We start from the raw sequence: 20234 nt of genomic DNA, 5'->3' as shown, positions 1-20234 counted from the left end.
TATCCCACTGGATCAATACCGGCTGACCTTGAAGCAGAGGTCTTGCTAAGCTTAGAGCATTATAAATTTACCCTTAGCTATATTTATGTGGAGAAAAGTCTCCAGACTTGATCACACTCCCTGGAAATTTTTTCCTTGTGTGACTGCTCCCCAGCCTCTCGGGCTGGTCTCCGTGGTCACCAACATCCAAAACTGAATGCCGAATCTGCGGCCCTCTAGAAGATGAGCACTCTGTAACCACCACAGGAGAGACACCCTTGTCCTTGGATATAGGGTTATCCGCTGATGCATCTGAAGATGCGATCCGGACCATTTGTCCAGCAGATCCCACTGAAAAGTTCTTGCATGAAATCTGCCGACTGGAATTGCTTCGAAGGAAGTCACCATTTTTTTTACCATGGCCCTTGTGCAATGATGCACTGATTTTAGGAGGTTCCTGACTAGCTCGGATAACTCCCTGGCTTTCTCTTCCGGGAGGAACACCTTTTTCTGGACTGTGTCCAGAATCATCCCTAAGCACAGGAGACTTGTTGTCGGGATCAGCTGCGATTTTGGAATATTTAGAATCCACCCCTGCTGTTGTAACAGTATCCGAGATAGTGCTACTCCGACCTCCAACTGTTCCCTGGACTTTGCCCTTATCAGGAGATCGTCCAAGTAAGGGATAATTAAGACGCCTTTTCTTCGAAGAAGAACCATCATTTCGGCCATTACCTTGGTAAAGACCCGGGGTGCCGTGGACAATCCAAACGGCAGCGTCTGAAACCGATAGTGACAGTTCTGTACCACGAACCTGAGGTACCCTTAGTGATAAGGGCAAATTTTGGACATGGAGGTAAGCATCCCTGATGTCTCGGGACACCATATAGTCCCCTTCTTCCCGGTTCGTTATCACTGCTCTGAGTGACTACATCTTGATTTGAACCTTTGTAAGTGTTCAAATTTTTTTAGATTTAGAATAGGTCTCACCTAGCCTTCTGGCTTCAGTACCACAATATAGTGTGGAATAATACCCCTTTTCTTGTTGTAGGAGGGGTAATTTAATTATCACCTGCTGGGAATACAGCTCGTGAATTGTTTCCCATACTGCCTCCTTGTCGGAGGGAGACCTTGGTAAAGCAGACTTCAGGAGCCTGCGCAGGGGAAACGTCTCGACATTCCAATCTGTACCCCTGGGATACTACTTGTAGGATCCAGGGGTCCTGTACGGTCTCAGCGTCATGCTGAGAGCTTGTCAGAAGCGGTGGAACGCTTCTGTTCCTGGGAATGGGCTGCCTGCTGCAGTCTTCTTCCCTTTCCTCTATCCCTGGGCAGATATGACTCTTATAGGGACGAAAGGACTGAAGCTGAAAAGACGGTGTCTTTTTCTGCAGAGATGTGACTTAGGGTAAAAACGGTGGATTTTCCAGCAGTTGCCGTGGCCACCAGGTCCGATGGACCGACCCCAAATAACTCCTCTTCCTTTATACGGCAATACACCTTTGTGCCGTTTGGAATCTGCATCACCTGACCACTGTCGTGTCCATAAACATCTTCTGGCAGATATGGACATCGCACTTACTCTTGATGCCAGAGTGCAAATATCCCTCTGTGCATCTCGCATATATAGAAATGCATCCTTTAAATGCTCTATAGTCAATAAAATACTGTCCCTGTCAAGGGTATCAATATTTTTAGTCAGGGAATCCGACCAAGCCACCCCAGCTCTGCACATCCAGGCTGAGGCGATCGCTGGTCGCAGTATAACACCAGTATGTGTGTATATACTTTTTATTATATTTTCCAGCCTCCTGTCAGCTGGCTCCTTGAGGACGGCCCTATCTATAGACGGTACCGCCACTTGTTCTGATAAGCGTGTGAGCGCCTTATCCACCCTAAGGGGTGTTTCCCAACGCGCCCTAACTTCTGGCGGGAAAGGGTATACCGCCCATATTTTCTATCGGGGGGAACCCACGTATCATCACACACTTCATTTAATTTATCTGATTCAGGAAAAACTACGGTAGTTTTTTCACATCCCACATAATACCCTCTTTTGTGGTACTTGTAGTATCAGAAATATGTAACACCTCCTTCATTGCCCTTAACGTGTGGCCCTAATAAGGAATACGTTTGTTTATTCACCGTCGACACTGGATTCAGTGTCCCTGTCTGTGTCTGTGTCGACCGACTAAAGTAAACGGGCGTTTTAAAACCCCTGACGGTGTTTTTGAGACGTCTGGACCGGTACTAATTGTTTGTCGGCCGTCTCATGTCGTCAACCGACCTTGGCGCGTGTTGACATTATCACGTAATTCCCTAAATAAGCCATCCATTCCGGTGTCGACTCCCTAGAGAGTGACATCACCATTACAGGCAATTGCTCCGCCTCCTCACCAACATCGTCCTCATACATGTCGACACACACGTACCGACACACAGCACACACACAGGGAATGCTCTGATAGAGGACAGGACCTACTAGCCCTTTGGAGAGACAGAGGGAGAGTTTGCCAGCACACACCAAAAACGCTATAATTATATAGGGACAACCTTATATAAGTGTTTTCCCTTATAGCATCTTTTTTATATATTTCTAACGCCAAATTAGTGCCCCCCCTCTCTGTTTTAACCCTGTTTCTGTAGTGCAGTGCAGGGGAGAGCCTGGGAGCCTTCCCTCCAGCCTTTCTGTGAGGGAAAATGGCGCTGTGTGCTGAGGAGATGGGCCCCGCCCCTTTTTCGGCGGCCTCGTCTCCCGCTCTTAACGGATTCTGGCAGGGGTTAAATATCTCCATATAGCCCCCGGAGGCTATATGTGAGGTATTTTTAGCCAAAAATAGGTTTTCATTGCCTCCCAGGGCGCCCCCCTCCCAGCGCCCTGCACCCTCAGTGACTGCCGTGTGAAGTGTGCTGAGAGGAAATGGCGCACAGCTGCAGTGCTGTGCGCTACCTTAAGAAGACTGAGGAGTCTTCATGCCGCCGATTCTGGACCTTCTTCTTGTTTCAGCATCTGCAAGGGGGCCGGCGGCGAGGCTCCGGTGACCATCCAGGCTGTACCTGTGATCGTCCCTCTGGAGCTAATGTCCAGTAGCCAAAGAAGCCAATCCATCCTGCACGCAGGTGAGTTCACTTCTTCTCCCCTAAGTCCCTCGTTGCAGTGATCCTGTTGCCAGCAGGACTCACTGTAAAATAAAAAACCTAAGCTAAACTTTTCTAAGCAGCTCTTTAGGAGAGCCACCTAGATTGCACCCTTCTCGGCCGGGCACAAAAATCTAACTGAGGCTTGGAGGAGGGTCATAGGGGGAGGAGCCAGTGCACACCACCTGATCCTAAAGCTTTACTTTTTGTGCCCTGTCTCCTGCGGAGCCGCTATTCCCCATGGTCCTTTCAGGAACCCCAGCATCCACTAGGACGATAGAGAAAATATATATATATATATATATATATATATATATATATATATATATATATATATATATATATATATATATATATATATATATTATACTCTGTGCCTAAATTTAGTGCTCCCCCCTCTCTTTTTTACCCTTCTGTAGTTGTAGACTGTAGGGGAGAGCCAGGGAGCTTCCTTCCAGCAGAGCTGTGAGGGAAAAATGGCGCCAGTGTGCTGAGGGAGTTAGCCCCGCCCCTTTTTCGGCTGACTTCTCCCGCGTTTTTGAAACTCTGGCAGGGGTATTAATTTACACCTATATAGCCTCTGGGACTATATATGGTGTATATTTGCCAGCCAAGGTGTGCAATATTGCCCTCAGGGCGCGCCCCCCCCCGCCCCAGCGCCCTGCACCCCTCAGTGACAGGAGTGTGAGGTGTACATGAGGAGCAATGGCGCACAGCTGCAGTGCTGTGCGCTACCTTGGTGAAGACCGAAGTCTTCTACCGCCGATTTTCCGGACCTCTTCATGCTTCTGGCTCTGTAAGGGGGACGGCGGCGCGGCTCCGGGAACGAACATCAAGGTCGGGTCCTGCGGTCGATTCCTCTGGAGCTAATGGTGTCCAGTAGCCTAAGAAGCCCAAACTACCACCTGTTAGGTAGGTTCGCTTCTTCTCCCCTTAGTCTCTCGCTGCAGTGAGTCTGTTGCCAGCAGATCTCACTGTAAAATAAAAAACCTAAATATACTTTCTTTCTAGGAGCTCAGGAGAGCCCCTAGTGTGCATCCAGCTCAGCCAGGCACAAGATTCTAACTGAAGTCTGGAGGAGGGTCATAGTGGGAGGAGTCAGTGCACACCAGTAGTCTAAAGCTTTCTTTATAGTTGTGCCCAGTCTCCTGCGGAGCCGCTATTCCCCATGGTCCTTACGGAGTCCCAGCATCCACTTAGGACGTCAGAGAAATACAAATACTCAAGCTTCCCAGGCTGCCAGCTACCAAAGAGAGTAGATTGTTCAGCCTTACACAGAGAGGATAAACCTTGCAGGAGCCACGATTCCATAAGGCAGGCTTTTTCAACCAGTGTGCCGTGGCACACTAGTGTGCTGCGACCAGTTGCAAGGTGTGCCGCGGAGCCAGAGCAGCTTCTTGCACCTTCAAAGTGCACTGTTGGCCCGGGCTCTTCTTAGAGGATCAGTCATGCTCTGGCCGTGACCTATGCCTTGATGACACGGCGGTGTGATATCATAGGTCACAGCCGCCGCATCTCACCACCCAGCCAGCCCATCCACCTGCATACACATCTTTCAGTTCCCGCCTGCATCCACAGCTTTCCTTGCCCACCCACATCCACACCTGCCCGACCTCCTGCTGCTCAGTATTCGCAGCACTACCCCCGCCACTGAGGGACAGGGAGGACGACAGCTGACCGGTAGGGGCTAATATTGGTTATGTTATCTCTCCTGTGGGGAGCAATAGGATTTATGGATTTATGGGGGGAACCATCTGAATAATTCATGTGGGGAGCAATAGGATTTATGTGAGGAGAAATGTGATTGATTTATGTGTGAGCAACATGATTTATGTGGGGAGCAATGTGATTGATTTATGTGGGGAGCAATAGGATTTATGTGGGGAGCAATGTGAATGTTTTTTCTTTGTAGGCCAATGTACAGTATGGGGTAAATTTACTAAGGTGGGAGATTTTTAGAACTGGTGATGTTGCCCATAGCAACCAATCAGATTGTATCTATTATCTTCTAGAAGCAGCTAGACAAATGTTAAGTAGAATCTGATTGGTTGCTATGGGCAACATCACCAGTTCTAAAAAACTCCCACCTTAGTAAATTTACCCCTATGTGTGGATTTTTTTTTTCACTGTGAGGGCCAATGTGTGTTTTTGTTTTTTTGTCTGTCGGGAACTGATAGTGTGCCTTGGCAATTTTGAAATATTGTTCGGTGTGCCGTGAGTAAAAAAAGGTTGAAAATCACTGCCATAAGGGTTTCACTTCTCCACTGCTGTGCAGCAAGGATGTCTTTACTTTTCATTGTTGGGCAAGGGAAACCAGCAGCAGCAGGTCTCCCGTGCTCAACATTCTCCCACCCCTCGTGTCTGCATTGAGAAGAAGTGCTACTACCTTTTGCCTAGTCAAAACCACCGCAAGATGGTGCTTTCATTCAGGACAGTGCTGCCACTCCTGCACCCTCTACAAGGGTAAGAGCTCCCGGAGTACAGGCATTCTCAGTAGAGACTGGAGTGCTGTGTGGGGTGCCTGTCGGAGTGCACCACGCAGCCCGCCGCAGCTGGAGCACTGCAAGCCCAGTACAGGTCCCTGCAGCTTTAAGCACTCACATTGTGCGCTGCTACGAGAAGCGCACAGAACCCAACTAGAAAAAAAATAAAAAGTTACAAATAAGACATCCCAAAACGTGCCCCATTTACTTGAGGCACCTAAAGAACACTTTCATGATGGGGTTGCAGGGGGGGCAGTTCACATAAAATATTAAATAAACTGGCACTTAGTCGCTTAACCTTGCAAGAGGATTATAACTATTATCCCTTATCCATAAAGTATCATATATAATCCACAGTCCTGTACAACCAGAAATATCACATACAGAATAGTGACACATTTACACACAGACTCGAGGTCAGTTTACATCCATCTCACCTTCATGCTGCTTTTTGACATGTGGAATTAATAATTCCATAGAGATCAGTGATCCTATGTAGACACATCATTGCAGACAGAACTAAATTGAGAAAGCAGTCTGCACAAAGCCCTCGTCCCCACTTGTTTGAATTGGTCATCTGCAGCACAGTAAGTGACCATGCATATTTGTACATGTTCTGTAGGAAAACTGCATCATACAAAAGATGACATACATCATCTATTTAGAAAGAATATTCCAGAGGATCTATGCATCAAATTACCAATTTTTTGTTTTTTCTTTGTCTACAAGGCCATCTAAGTATGAATTAAAGTAATAATCTCCATTTATTGTCTTAGAAAAACACATACTACAAACAAATGTCTTCACATAAGTAGAAATTGTTCCATTTACATACAACATACGTTTACCTCATGTTTTACGCTTACTTTTTTGTACAAATACAGATTTCAACGAAGAGAAATTTCTTAGTATCTAAATTCCTAAGTATCTATACAGGGGACCAACAGTCACACCTCCACCTACATCCCGCCCACTCACTATCAGAACGGTCAGCATGCCGACCAACGGGGACTATTCCCACTCATTGCGCTCGCCCCTCCCCCACACGTTGGCATTCTGTGGCCGGGGTCCCGGCATCAGGATGCTGACCGCCGGTAAACCGATACACACCCCTATACAGCAGTGTGTAGGCGTTACCACTGCAACAATGTAATTAGTGATAACGTATGTGCAAACAGTGATAAAACCGGGCATTCTAGTATTGCTAACTAATTTTCATACATAAATACCTGTTTACATTTAAAAATAAATTAGTTGAAAGTCTGTCAAAATAAGGGACACCAGGGCTGGATTGGGGGGGTATCGCTACTCAAACAGGAGCGGTCTGGTTTCTGGAAGTCCACCTGCTGGGAGCCAGGGCTCTGTCATGCCGAGAGTGTGAGTGAGTGAGTGAGTGAGTGAGTGAGTGAGTGTGTTTGGTTAGCATTCTATACATATAACTGCTGTATATCTGTAATGGGTAGGCTATAATTATGCTGCATTATATACACCAGTACTGACACGTGTAAGCTCATAAGTTACCGCACAGCTCCCTACCAGTCTGGGGGTAGAGGACACCGGCAGCTGGCCGGAGGGTCTGTGCATGGCCTGTGCAGGGTGTGGGTGTATATAGAGTGAGTGTGTGTCTGTAACGGAGCTCCGTTGGGCGCCCTCCAGTGCTGGCGGCACCACAGAGGTGACTATATTGAAAAAAAATCTGCATCTCTCTGTCCACTGTTCCTATCTGTCCCTACCACTCCCCTCTCTCCCCAGTCCCTATATACCCCGACCCTTCTCCACAGTCCCTAGCTGCCCTTACCCCACCTCTCTCTCCCCAGATCCTATCTGCCCCAGACTTCCCACCCTCACTCTTTCTCCCCCAGTAGCTATCTGCCCCTACCCCCACTCTCTCCGTGTGCAGCAAGCGTGAAACTGTCAGGTCAGTATTATTAATATTAGCAGCAGCAGGTGGTTGTAGCATCTCCCTGCATTTTCACTTTCAGCTGTGAGTCATTTGGTCTATGTGTCGGCCTCTAGGAGAGGCCAGCGCACATAACAGGTGAAGAGCAGCCATGGCCTTTTATTATTAAGGATTTTTCCCTTAATTTTTTATTTCACACTACTTTTAGTAATTCGTTTTACTTAACTACCATGGCAACCAACGTCACATTGAATTGTATAGTGGCAGACGGACTTTGGAAGATCCTTCTCAGTTTGGTCTACCTTGTGACATCCTCCTTCATCACATGACATGATGAGATCAGAGAGTCTGTGGTAGCCATTTGTCTGGAGCCATTTTTGTTTGCCAACCAAAGCTATTTTGAAAATAGATAATAGCTAAGAAAAGATGCATGCTTAAAACCTATTTAAAAGATACAAAAATGTTCTAGGTGCAATTTGCTACTTTAAATCACTACTATTTCTAGTTTATTTTGTTATACAATCTATGGGGTCGATTTAGTTCGGCAACTTAAGAATAGCGCCGGGAATTAGCTCCTGACGCTATTCAATTCAGCTAAAGTTAAGTCGGCGAAAGCCCGTTCTCGACGACTTAACAGGTAGTTTTGTCGGGAGAACGGGCATTCTCCGACTTAACTACCCGCGGCCATGCTGATTCCCGACAGAATCAGCCTTGCGCCGGCCGCACATTTGTCGGTTTTCTTCTCTCACCCCCCGGGGATGAGAGAAGAATTCCCAACAATTGCGGGTAATTAGCAGCTGAATTGAATAGCGTCGGGAGCTAATTCCCGGCGCTATTCATAAATTGCCGAATTGAATCGACCCCTATGTTTATTAGAACAGGGAAGAGATTATTGTAAGATACCGTCTCAAAAATAGGTAGCTAATTATTTTTTACAGGTTTATTTTGTTTTGTGATACCTTGTTGCAACACAATTAATTTAGATAATGTGTCCCAAATCGGTTCTGCCATAACAAAACAGTAAAATACGTAATGTATACCATTATATAGTGGAATAACAATACTCCAGTAAAAATCAGCAGGGAAATGTGAAATTGCAAATGCTGCCTTATTACAATTCACTATCAAAAACTGGTCTCAGTTCTCAGAGAACCGTACTTACTCTTTTTCAACATCATCACTTTCATCCGGGTTTCCAAAACTCCAGTTATTCCTAAAACCTGCATCTTTCTTGGACTGTGCTCTATCCAAAGCTAAAACAAAGCAGAGCCAGTCCATGTCAGACAAAGCATGGATAAATCTTATTGTTTAGAGGCATGTATAACTAAAATAAAACCAAATACCAGCTGCTTGAGGATCGATGATCCCTAATACATCTGCATAGTGTCCCAAGGATATTACTAGATTTCTGCAATATGATTAAAACAAAACGTAGTACTATTTTACTAAAAACTTTTTATTTTATATTTCACATTTATTTCATGTTCTAGGAGACTGGGGTCAGACTTATCACAGTGTGCTGTAATAAAGCCTTTTTAATATAGTGAATGCCATATGATGATGTTTTTCTTTCAGATAGCGTTATGTAAATGTTTTCTCAAAATGTTTCAGCACAGCATAATACTGCAAAAATAAAAACAATATCATTCACAAACTACTCCAATTTGTACAGTATCTTTACTATACATACATGTTAGCATACAGAATACAGGTTGAGTATCCCTTATCCAAAATGCTTGGGACCAGAAGTATTTTGGATATCGGATTTTTCCATATTTTGGAATAATTGCATACCATAATGAGATATCATGGCGATTGGACCCAAGTCTAAGCACAGAATGCATTTATGTTTCATATACACACAGCCTGAAGGTAATGTGTGTACATTCACACAATTCCTTTATGTTTCATATACACCTTATACACACACAGCCGGAAAGTCATTTAATACAATACTTTTAATAACTTTGTGTATTAAACAAAGTTTGTGTACATTGAGCCATCAGAAAACAAAAGGTTTCACTATTTCACACAAAAAAATCCGTATTTCGGAATATTTGGATATGGGATACTCAACCTGTATATTACAAAACATACACGAGTCTTCTAAAAATCCAAAATAGGGACAATTGTATTTACTCTATTTTTTATTAATATAAAAGTACAAGCATACAAAAAGGGTAGCTTTGTAGAGCAGACAATTCTCAATACACAAAGAAGAAGAAAAAAAAAAGCCATAATTTGTATAAAAACATATTTAGGGGCCGTTTCAATTGGATGCAAGTTGAGTCATGAGGTATACTCCCCTAGGTAAAGTGCCCAGAGCTATTCAATTACAGACTTGCTGTTAATTGCTACATTGTCAACCCCAATGCAGCAATTAACGTTCATTTTGGAGCACACCCATCAGTGGTGCGGGCAGCTGTTAACTGCTGTCTAGGGGCTTTTTGTGGATCTTTAACTGAATATATGTGGGCACTTAAATCAGGGAAACACATCATGCGAATATACCATGGATAACGGAATCTGCCTCTTATGCTCAAAGCATACTAGCATTATTAGTGTTCATTCTAGCACCATGTATCTGTCACAACTGTGCAGCTCCTCTTTCCTTCATTGGGGGTCGCTCTCTGCTCTGGTGCTTCTAGCACACCATGGTCTGTATCTCAGTGCTGATATTCAGACCAGAGTGTGCTAGCAGCACCAGAGCAGAGACAGGAAAGAAGAACTGCACAGGTAATGACAGGTGCAGGTTGCTAGAACGGACACTAATTATTTTAAAGGGCCATTCACCTCTACAGAGAGACACCTGTGTGGTACACACAGCCGTTTTACCAAAGCAGACGACTTTACTGTACATGCACTAATTTCCATGTCTCTGTTTCCGTCATCCACTTTAGCAAGAAGGCAGTTTGCACCACACCAATATCTCTCCAGAGAGCAAGTCAGCTTCCATCACTTTTCCTTACACCTGCCAAATACATAACAGAGGGGAGAGTAATTCATACAATGTATCAACACAAGACCAAAAGTAAATATTAGAAAAAAAATTGACAGAATTTCCCTTTCATACCAGACAGTATACAACAGTTGCCAAGCATGTCTGATTTCCAATGCACTCAAGAATTAAAAGGTTAGACCGGGATAAGGCAGCAGCCAGCATTCCAGCTACTGTGGAACCATGCATCCCAGTATTCCCTGCTACATTTTCAGCATGCCCCAACAGTTCCACAGTTGCTGGAGTGCCACACTTTGCCTAACCCTGTGATAGCCTGTGGCTTATGGTGCTCTGTTCTGCAATATATTATTGCAAAGTACTACTCTGCTTCTTAGAAATTAGGATTTAGTTTTCTGCGCAGGTAAGGAACACAGGGAACACCTAAGCAGGCACGCAATACAGCGCACAGGGGGCAGCTGAGCAGGCACGTAAAACTGAGGTCATGGGTTTGATTCCCACCATGGCCCTAACTGTGTGGAGTTTGTATATTCTCCCCGTACTTGCGTGGGTTTCCTTCGGGTACTCTGGTTTCCTCCCACAATCCAAAAATATACTGGTAGGTTAACGGTATCCCAACAATATTAACCCTAGCGTGAGTGTGTGTACGTACATGTGGTAGGGAATATAGATTATAAGCTCCACTGGGGCAGGGACTGATTTTGAATGACCAAATAATCTGTGTAAAGCGCTGCGGAATATGTGTGCGCTATATAAACATCTGGTAATAAAGGAACATGGCGCACAGGGGGCACCTGAGCAGGTAAGCAACATGGCACAAAGGGGGCACCTAAGCAGGTACGCAACAGCGCACAGGGGGCACCTGAGCAGGTAAGCAACATGGCACACAGGAGGCAGCTGCGCAGGCACGCAACAGTGCACAGCTGAGCAGGTACACAACACAGCGGCATTGTAACAGGCAGACATTATAATAGATTAAAGCTGCAAAACCCTATAGATACAATACAATGTAATGTAATGTAATGCAATGCAAGCTGCAAAACCGATACACAATCCAGCAAGCTACATATAGTACAGCATACACTGCAGTCTGTTTATCAGGCGAGCGCTGCACATCATACAGAGCAGCTCACAGTGACCTATACAGACCGGTCTACAGACAATGTAGGAGCAGCGCCCACAGACACAACAGGGGACAGAGCCAGACACAGTATACACCGACGCCAGGCCCAACTCTCACCTTCCAGAAAGCGGCTCCCTCGGCCGCCCGCCATCTTCCGCCTTACTCCATAACTAGCACAGGCTGAAGCGCTGGAGCGAGGGAGCAGGAAATGGCCGGAAGAAAATGGCCTCGCAAGGTGAGAGCGGAGTAAAGGCAGCCGGTGAGGGTCCGGGATGCCACACAGGCCTCAGCCGATGGATGAGGATAGAGGAGGCCGCAGTGAGAGTGATGGGAGGAGCCTGACACACTCACACTCAGGCCGGGAGGGGGGATCTGCTGCTGCTGCGGATGTATCTACAAGTAGTGTTGTTGTTATTATTATTACTGCTGCACTGACAGCGCACTGGGCGCAATATACTGCCGGCGCAGCGCCACCTGCCCATCGGATCCCCGCTCTCACAGCTACTATAGATCCTGTTACTATAATGCTCTCACGGTTCAGGCTGTAATGGTTTAGAAAAAGCTCTCACTTTGGGTTCTGCTCCGCGACATTGTGTTACTTGCATTTTTGTATTATTTTTTCCTAGCTTCTAAACGTTGAAGAAGTTAAAACCTGGGGGTATATTCGCTTAAAGTCGATTTTGTGTTATCCACCGTTTTGTGGTCAATTTTGTATTTTTGGATATTACTACAACAAAAATCGGTCAAGATGTTCCAAAATAGAGTTTCAATAAAACATCGATGTTTATAGGAACATTAAATGCAAATCAGAAGGTTTCCACAGGGAAACATAGGGGGTGTAGAGTGGATCTGGATCAAGAGGCACCAACAGATACAGTTTAGCTGGCCCAGGATGCATAGGGACCTCCTCTATAACCCCGCCTCCGGGCACTGAGTTCCGTTTTGAGTTGGTGCCTGCAGGGGTGTATCTTCCTATTGGCCAGGATGGCACTCACCATGGGCGCCAGCCGAGGGGGGGGGCGCCGCCCAGAGGTGCCACCCACGGGCAGTAGGTAGATTCACTTTTAGAGGCAGCAGCTATACCCCCACCCCGTGTAGTTCCTCACCAGCAGGGATGCCCAGTAATGATCACAGCAGGCAGCAGCGGCTGCTGGGGGGTGTAGTTTATGTAGAGTTTCTTGCCTGTATTGTGTGCGGTGCTGGACCCCGGCACCAATTACAGTGGCTGCTGCTGCTGCATTCTTTGATCATTAATGGGCATCCCTGCTGTTGTTGAACTACACGGGGGTGGGGGGATAGCTGTCGCCTCTAAAAGTGAATCTACCTAAAAGTGCTGCCTTTAATAGTAAAATCAACATGGGGCATATGTGTGTCTGGCACTGTGGGGGTATATGTGTATTTGACACTGTGGGGGCATAGGTGTATCTGGCACTGTGGGGGCATTTGAGTGGCCGGCACTGTGGGGGCATAAAAGTGCACGGCACTGTGGGGGCATACGAGTGTGTGGCACTGTAGGGGCATATGAGTGTACGGCACTGTAGGGGCATACGAGTGTCTGGCTCTGTGGGGGCATATGTGTATCTGGCACTGTGGGGGCCTATATGTAACTGGCACTATACTGGGGGACATTATGTGCATCTGACACTATACTGGGGACATTATGTGTAAGGAGAACTACTGTGGGTATTGTGTGTGCGCATGTGTAGGGGGTGTGATTATATATTTATAGTTTGATATCATTATAAAAAATTGTGAGGCCATGCCCACTTTCCCAGGAATGCCCACTTTCCCAGGAGTGTGCACGCCTTCCCATATATATATATATATATATATATATATATTTCTCTAACGTCCTAAGTGGATGCTGGGACTCCGTAAGGACCATGGGGAATAGCGGCTCCGCAGGAGACTGGGCACAACTAAAAGAAAGCTTTAGACTACTGGTGTGCACTGGCTCCTCCCACTATGACCCTCCTCCAGACTTCAGTTAGATTCTTGTGCCCGGCAGAGCTGGATGCACACTAGGGGCTCTCCTGAGCTCCTAGAAAGAAAGTATATTTAGGTTTTTTATTTTACAGTGAGATCTGCTGGCAACAGACTCACTGCAGCGAGGGACTAAGGGGAGAAGAAGCGAACCTACCTAACAGGTGGTAGTTTGGGCTTCTTAGGCTACTGGATACCATTAGCTCCAGAGGGATCGACCGCAGGACCCGACCTTGGTGTTCGTTCCCGGAGCCGCGCCGCCGGCCCCCTTACAGAGCCAGAAGCAAGAAGTGTTCCGGAAAATCGGCAGCAGAAGACTTCAGTCTTCAACAAGGTAGCGCACAGCACTGCAGCTGTGCGCCATTGTTCCTCATGCACACTTCACACTTCGGTCACTGATGGGTGCAGGGCGCTGGGGGGGGCGCCCTGAGGGCAATATAAGACACCTTGGCTGGCAAATCTACACCACATATAGTCAGGAAGGCTATATAGGTGTAAAAATACATGAGAAAAATACAAGAAAAGGATAGCAGCGCTAAATGAATTGTTGTGAACAATTATTGATGCGAAGGATTGAGTGATAAACTAGTTATACAATTTAATAAAAATATTGATAATAGTAACAACGGCCTTTAAGTAAAAAATGGATACACATCCATAAACAATTAAAAACAATTCATGTGGGTCAAATGAAATTATTGACTGCCTAGCACATTAACATCCGTTCCTGATGTAGAAACCTGGAAATTTAGCAGATGGAGACAGACTGACGGCGCAGTCACACCAATGCACTTTACCCAAAACCGCTAGAGGTGTAGTCCCTTTAAGAACGTCACTGATGTTTAAGCTTCCAATCAGCCAGATTCGGGATCCTCATTTAATACGGTGTCCTCTTTGTGAAGATGGGGTAGATGGTGCTCCTTAATCAGGAAATAGTTGTCTCGATTGAACTGCAGATGGTAAAGTCCAGTGTTTGGTCCGGATATGGTGCGGCAGTCAAAATTGGCGTAATAGTTGACCCAAGTAGCCTCCTCCTAACGCGTTTCACTGCAAGGCACTGCAGCTTTATCAAAGGTGACTTAGGTAGGCCACTGGCAGGATATTTATACCTTAGATAATTACCAAACAATCAACAGCTGTTTCACTCAATCCTTCTATTTGGTTAAATTGTACATAAAAACAATCATCCTAACCTATCATTGGGTTGTTTGTATGTTATAGGGACAGACTCAAAGATGAAAACTCTATTTATTAATAAACAATTTATAAGCGCTCCACCGAGCGGAAATACTACACTTATGACAGTGGGGAATATGATATTAAAAGAACTCCCCCGATAGTCATTACTATAGATTATTACCAACAAAGTATAGGTATATAAATAATCAATTTTTGAAACCAGTCTAATGGATATATGAGGTGCAATTAAACATCTTTATCCAATACATAGGCTTCTGTGACCCGGAAGTATTATTATAGAGGTCAAACACAATGAATAGATTTGCCTTTTGGACTAAATTGTTTATTAATAAATAGAGTTTTCATCTTTGAGTCTGTCCCTATAACATACAAACAACCCAATGATAGGTTAGGATGATTGTTTTTATGTACAATTTAACCAAATAGAAGGATTGAGTGAAACAGCTGTTGATTGTTTGGTAATTATCTAAGGTATAAATATCCTGCCAGTGGCCTACCTAAGTCACCTTTGATAAAGCTGCAGTGCCTTACAGTGAAACGCGTTAGGAGGAGGCTACTTGGGTCAACTATTACGCCAATTTTGACTGCCGCACCATATCCGGACCAAACACTGGACTTTACCATCTGCAGTTCAATCGAGACAACTATTTCCTGATTAAGGAGCACCATCTACCCCATCTTCACAAAGAGGACACCGTATTAAATGAGGAACCCGAATCTGGCTGATTGGAAGCTTAAACATCAGTGACGTTCTTAAAGGGACTACACCTCTAGCGGTTTTGGGTAAAGTGCATTGGTGTGACTTCGCCGTCAGTCTGTCTCCATCTGCTAAATTTCCAGGTTTCTACATCAGGAACGGATGTTAATGTGCTAGGCAGTCAATAATTTCATTTGACCCACATGAATTGTTTTTAATTGTTTATGGATGTGTATCCATTTTTTACTTAAAGGCCGTTGTTACTATTATCAATATTTTTATTAAATTGTATAACTAGTTTATCACTCAATCCTTCGCATCAATAATTGTTCACAACAATTCATTTAGCGCTGCTATCCTTTTCTTGTATTTTTGTCATGTGTGGTTGGGGTGTAACTATCCCCAAATATTATAGCAGCAGCATTAGAAACACAGCACCGACAAGCGCCCGATCTTCCATTCATTTGGTAAATTTTCTTCGTGTAAAAATACCCCTGCCAGAATTCCAGAAAAAGCGGGAGAAGTCCGCCGGAAAAGGGGCGGGGCCATCTCCCTCAGCACACTGGCGCCATTTTTCCCTCACAGCTCCGCTGGAAGGACGCTCCCTTGCTCTCCCCTGCAGTGTACAAGCTACAGAACGGTAAAAAAGAGAGGGGGACACTAAATTTAGGCGCAGTATATATTATATAAGCAGCTATAAGGGAAAAACACTCATTTATAGTGGGATCCCTGTGTTATATAGCGCTCTGGTGTGTGCTGGCATACTCTCTCTCTGTCTCCCCAAAGGGCTTGTGGGGTCCTGTCCTCTGTCAGAGCATTCCCTGTGTGTATGCGGTGTGTCGGTACGATTGTGTCGACATGTTTGATGAGGAGGCTTATGTGGAGGCGGAGCAGATGCCGATAAATGTGATGTCACCCCCTGCGGGGTCGACACGTGAGTGGATGGTGCTGTGGAAGGAATTACGCGACAGTGTCGACTCCTTGCATAAAAGGTTTGACGACATACCAAATGTGGGACAGCCGGCTTCTCAGCCTGTGCCTGCCCAGGCGTCTCAAAAGCCATCAGGGGCTCTAAAACGCCCGCTACCTCAGATGGCAGACACAGATGTCGACACGGATACTGACTCCAGTGTCGACGACGATGAGACTAATGTAACTTCCAGTAGGGCCACACGTTACATGATTGAGGCAATGAAAAATGTGTTGCACATTTCTGATGTTACCCCCGATACCACAAAAAAGGGTATTATGTTTGGAGAGAAAAAACTACCAGTAGCTTTTCCTCCATCTGAGTGTCACGATCCGGGTATCTGGACGCCATTTCTTACCCATCAGATGCCTCCTAAGGCTGGCTCAGCGCTCCAGGACCGGATCCCATCTGTTATCCTGATGTGTACATTCCTGTATCCTCTCCTGTCACTCTGGGACGCTGTCACAGTAAACGCCATATTACACCTGGCATGGCGTCTCCCGCGGCCTCTGCCGCCGTCCCTGAACTTCTGCATGCAGAGTGTCTGAGTGGCGATTACGTCAGCCGCGGCCTCCGCTGTGTCCGCGTGGTTGGATGTGCATCTGTCAGCCTGGCGCCTCCTGTCTCCGGTGGCCGGCGCCGCCATTACTGTTTTCATTACCACATGGATTACAAACCAAACTTCCCTCCAAGTGTCTGCATGGGCGCAGCCATCTTGGATTCTGTCAGCTGATCATTTCCACCAATCTGTTCTCAGTATTGATAATCTGCATAATTGCCTAGCCAATCCCTTCCTTGCTGCGGGTATAAATACACTGTGCCTGAGCAAGGAAGGCGTCAGTGCTTTGGTTGTCAAACCTAGTTCCTGTTTGTCTCTCTCCTGTGATTGTCTTCCAGGTTCCAGCTCCTGTCTCAAGACTTCCACCATAGAGACCCGCACCAGCATTCCACCTGCGGTGTAGCCTGACTCTCCAATCCATTGTGGATTCATCTGTTTCCAGCTACAACATTACCTGCTTCCAGCTCAGCTTCCAGCAGAGTACAGCTTCCCTTAAAGGGCCGGTGTCCTTTCTACACTTTACCACTCTCCACCGGTATTATTATTTCTACGCTCTCAAGTTCTACATTTCAGTTCATATTTCATCGCTCCCAAGTTCATTTATTATTTAACTGGTTCCAGCCAGTATCCACTCCGTGCTAACAACAGTCTGGTTCCAGCCAGTATCCACAGCAGCTGTTTTATCTTCAGCAACCCAGCTTTTCCTGGAACACCAGCTGGCACAATCCTGGGTTATCTCCATTGCTACAGTCGGGCCTGGTAAGGACTTTCCATCTAGAAGATCATAAGAACTATCTCACACTACCAGTGCCCTGTGGCTCCTGCCATCCTGTAGTACCCAGGAACTGTATTTATTCTTTGCTGACTTTTACGTTTTCTTTTACTGCTGCTGTGTTGCGGAGTTGTCATAATAAACATCATTGACTTTTATCCAAGTTGTCGTGGTCACGCCTTCGGGCATTTATTATTCATGTTACTTACATGTCCAGGGGTCTGATACAACCTCCCAGGTTCTGGTACATCTCAGCCCCTACAACTGAGGCTGCCTCCCGTCAGCTCAGGCCCTCAGTTGTGACACTGAGGAGTTAAATGACGTGTGTGAAGAAGCGTGGGCTTCCCCTGATAAGAAACTGGTAATTTCTAAGAGGTTACTAATGGCGTACCCTTTCCCGCCAGAGGATAGGTCACGTTGGGAAACATCCCCTAGGGTGGATAAAGCGCTCACACGCTTGTCAAAGAAGGTGGCACTACCGTCTCCGGATACGGCCGCCCTGAAGGAATCTGCTGATAGAAAGCAGGAGGCTATCCTGAAGTCTATATATACACACACAGGTGTTATACTGAGACCAGCTATTGCTTCAGCATGGATGTGCAGTGCTGCAGCTGCGTGGTCAGATTCCCTGTCGGAAAATATTGATACCCTAGACAGGGACACTATATTGCTAACCGTAGAGCATATTAAAGACGCACTTTTATACATGAGGGATGCATAGAGGGATATTTGCCGGCTGGCATCTAAAATAAGTGCAATGTCCATTTCTGCCTGGAGAGGGTTATGGACTCGGCAGTGGACAGGAGATGCAGATTCTAAAAGGCACATGGAAGTTCTGCCTTATAAGGGTGAGGAGTTGTTCAGGGATGGTCTCTCGGACCTCGTTTCCACAGCAACAGCTGGGAAGTCTACATTTTTACCCCATGTTCCCTCACAGCCAAAGAAAGCACCGTATTATCAGGTACAGTCCTTTCGGCCCAATAGGGGCAAGCGGTTTAGGGGCGCGTCCTTTCTGCCCAGAGGCAGAGGTAGAGGAAAAAAGCTGCAGCATACAGCCAGTTCCCAGGAGCAAAAGTCCTCCCCCGCTTCCTCTAAGTCCACAGCATGACGCTGGGGCTCCACAGGCGGAGCCAGGTACGGTGGGGGCCCGTCTCAAATATTTCAGCAATCAGTGGGCTTGCTCACGGGTGGATCCCTGGATCCTTCAAGTGGTATCTCAGGGGTACAAGCTGGAATTCGAGACGTCTCCCCCCCGCCGTTTCCTCAAATCTGCCTTACCAACCACTCCCTCAGACAGGGAGGCAGTGTTACAGGCAATTCACAAGCTGTATTCACAACAGGTGATAGTAAAGGTGCCCCTACATCAACAAGGACGGGGTTACTATTCCACAATGTTTGTGGTACCGAAACCGGACGGTTCGGTGAGACCCATTTTAAATTTGAAATCCTTGAACACATATATAAAAAAATTCAAGTTCAAGATGGAATCGCTCAGGGCGGTTATTGCAAGCCTGGACGAGGGGGATTACATGGTATCACTGGACATCAAGGATGCTTACCTGCATGTCCCCATTTACCATCCTCACCAGGAGTACCTCAGATTTGTGGTACAGGATTGTCATTACCAATTCCAGATGTTGCCGTTCGGTCTATCCACGGCTCCGAGGGTCTTTACCAAGGTAATGGCCGAAATGATGATACTCCTTCGAAAGAAGGGAGTTTTAATTATCCCGTACTTGGACGATCTCCTGATAAAGGCGAGGTCCAGGGAGCAGTTGTTGGTCGGGGTAGCACTATCTCGGGAGGTGCTACAACAGCACGGCTGGATTCTAAATATTCCATAGTCACAGCTGGTCCCTACGACACGTCTACTGTTCCTGGGGATGGTTCTGGACACAGAACAGAAAAAAGTGTTTCTCCCGGAGGAGAAGGCCAAGGAGCTGTCATCTCTAGTCAGAGGCCTCCTAAAACCAAAACAGGTGTCGGTGCATCACTGCACGCGGATCCTGGGAAAGATGGTAGCTTCCTACGAAGCAATTCCATTCGGCAGGTTCCATGCAAGAACCTTTCAGTGGGACCTGTTGGACAAGTGGTCCGGATCGCATCTTCAGATGCATCGGCTGATAACCCTGTCTCCAAGGACCAGGGTGTCTCTGCTGTGGTGGCTGCAGAGTGCTCATCTTCAAGAGGGCCGCAGATTCGGCATACAGGACTGGGTCCTGGTGACAACGGATGCCAGCCTTCGAGGCTGGGGGGCAGTCACACAGGGAAGAAACTTCCAAGGACTATGGTCAAGTCAGGAGACTTCCCTGCACATAAATATTCTGGAGCTGAGGGCCATTTACAATGCCCTAAGTCAGGCAAAACCCCTGCTTCAAAACCAGCCGGTACTGATCCAGTCAGACAACATCACGGCGGTCGCCCATGTAAACCGACAGGGCGGCACGAGAAGCAGGACGGCGATGGCAGAAGCC

At 46.4% G+C, this 20234-nt stretch overlaps 1 protein-coding gene across 3 annotated transcripts in view; it reads right to left on the bottom strand.

Annotated features, from left to right (window-relative positions):
* SENP6 (SUMO specific peptidase 6) overlaps nucleotides 1–12023 on the bottom strand; it is a 343996-nt gene extending 331973 nt beyond the window's left edge. Inside the window, exons 1-2 of one of the 3 annotated variants that reach the window (XM_063916838.1) lie at nucleotides 11697–12023; nucleotides 8663–8753 (exon numbers count right to left, since the gene is read on the bottom strand). In XM_063916838.1, coding sequence (XP_063772908.1) covers nucleotides 8663–8753; nucleotides 11697–11730 — 125 coding nt within the window. In that variant the 5' untranslated portion in view covers nucleotides 11731–12023. The remainder of the gene's footprint in view (nucleotides 1–8662; nucleotides 8754–11696) is intronic. The other 2 variants (XM_063916835.1, XM_063916837.1) reach the window with 2 other exon arrangements.
* Between the last annotated feature and the right edge of the window lie 8211 nt (nucleotides 12024–20234).

This window comes from Pseudophryne corroboree, chromosome 4, assembly GCF_028390025.1.
Source record: "Pseudophryne corroboree isolate aPseCor3 chromosome 4, aPseCor3.hap2, whole genome shotgun sequence".
NCBI lineage: Eukaryota > Metazoa > Chordata > Amphibia > Anura > Myobatrachidae > Pseudophryne > Pseudophryne corroboree.
Note: the sequence above shows the minus strand (reverse complement) of the source record. Positions and strands in the feature narration are given on the sequence as shown.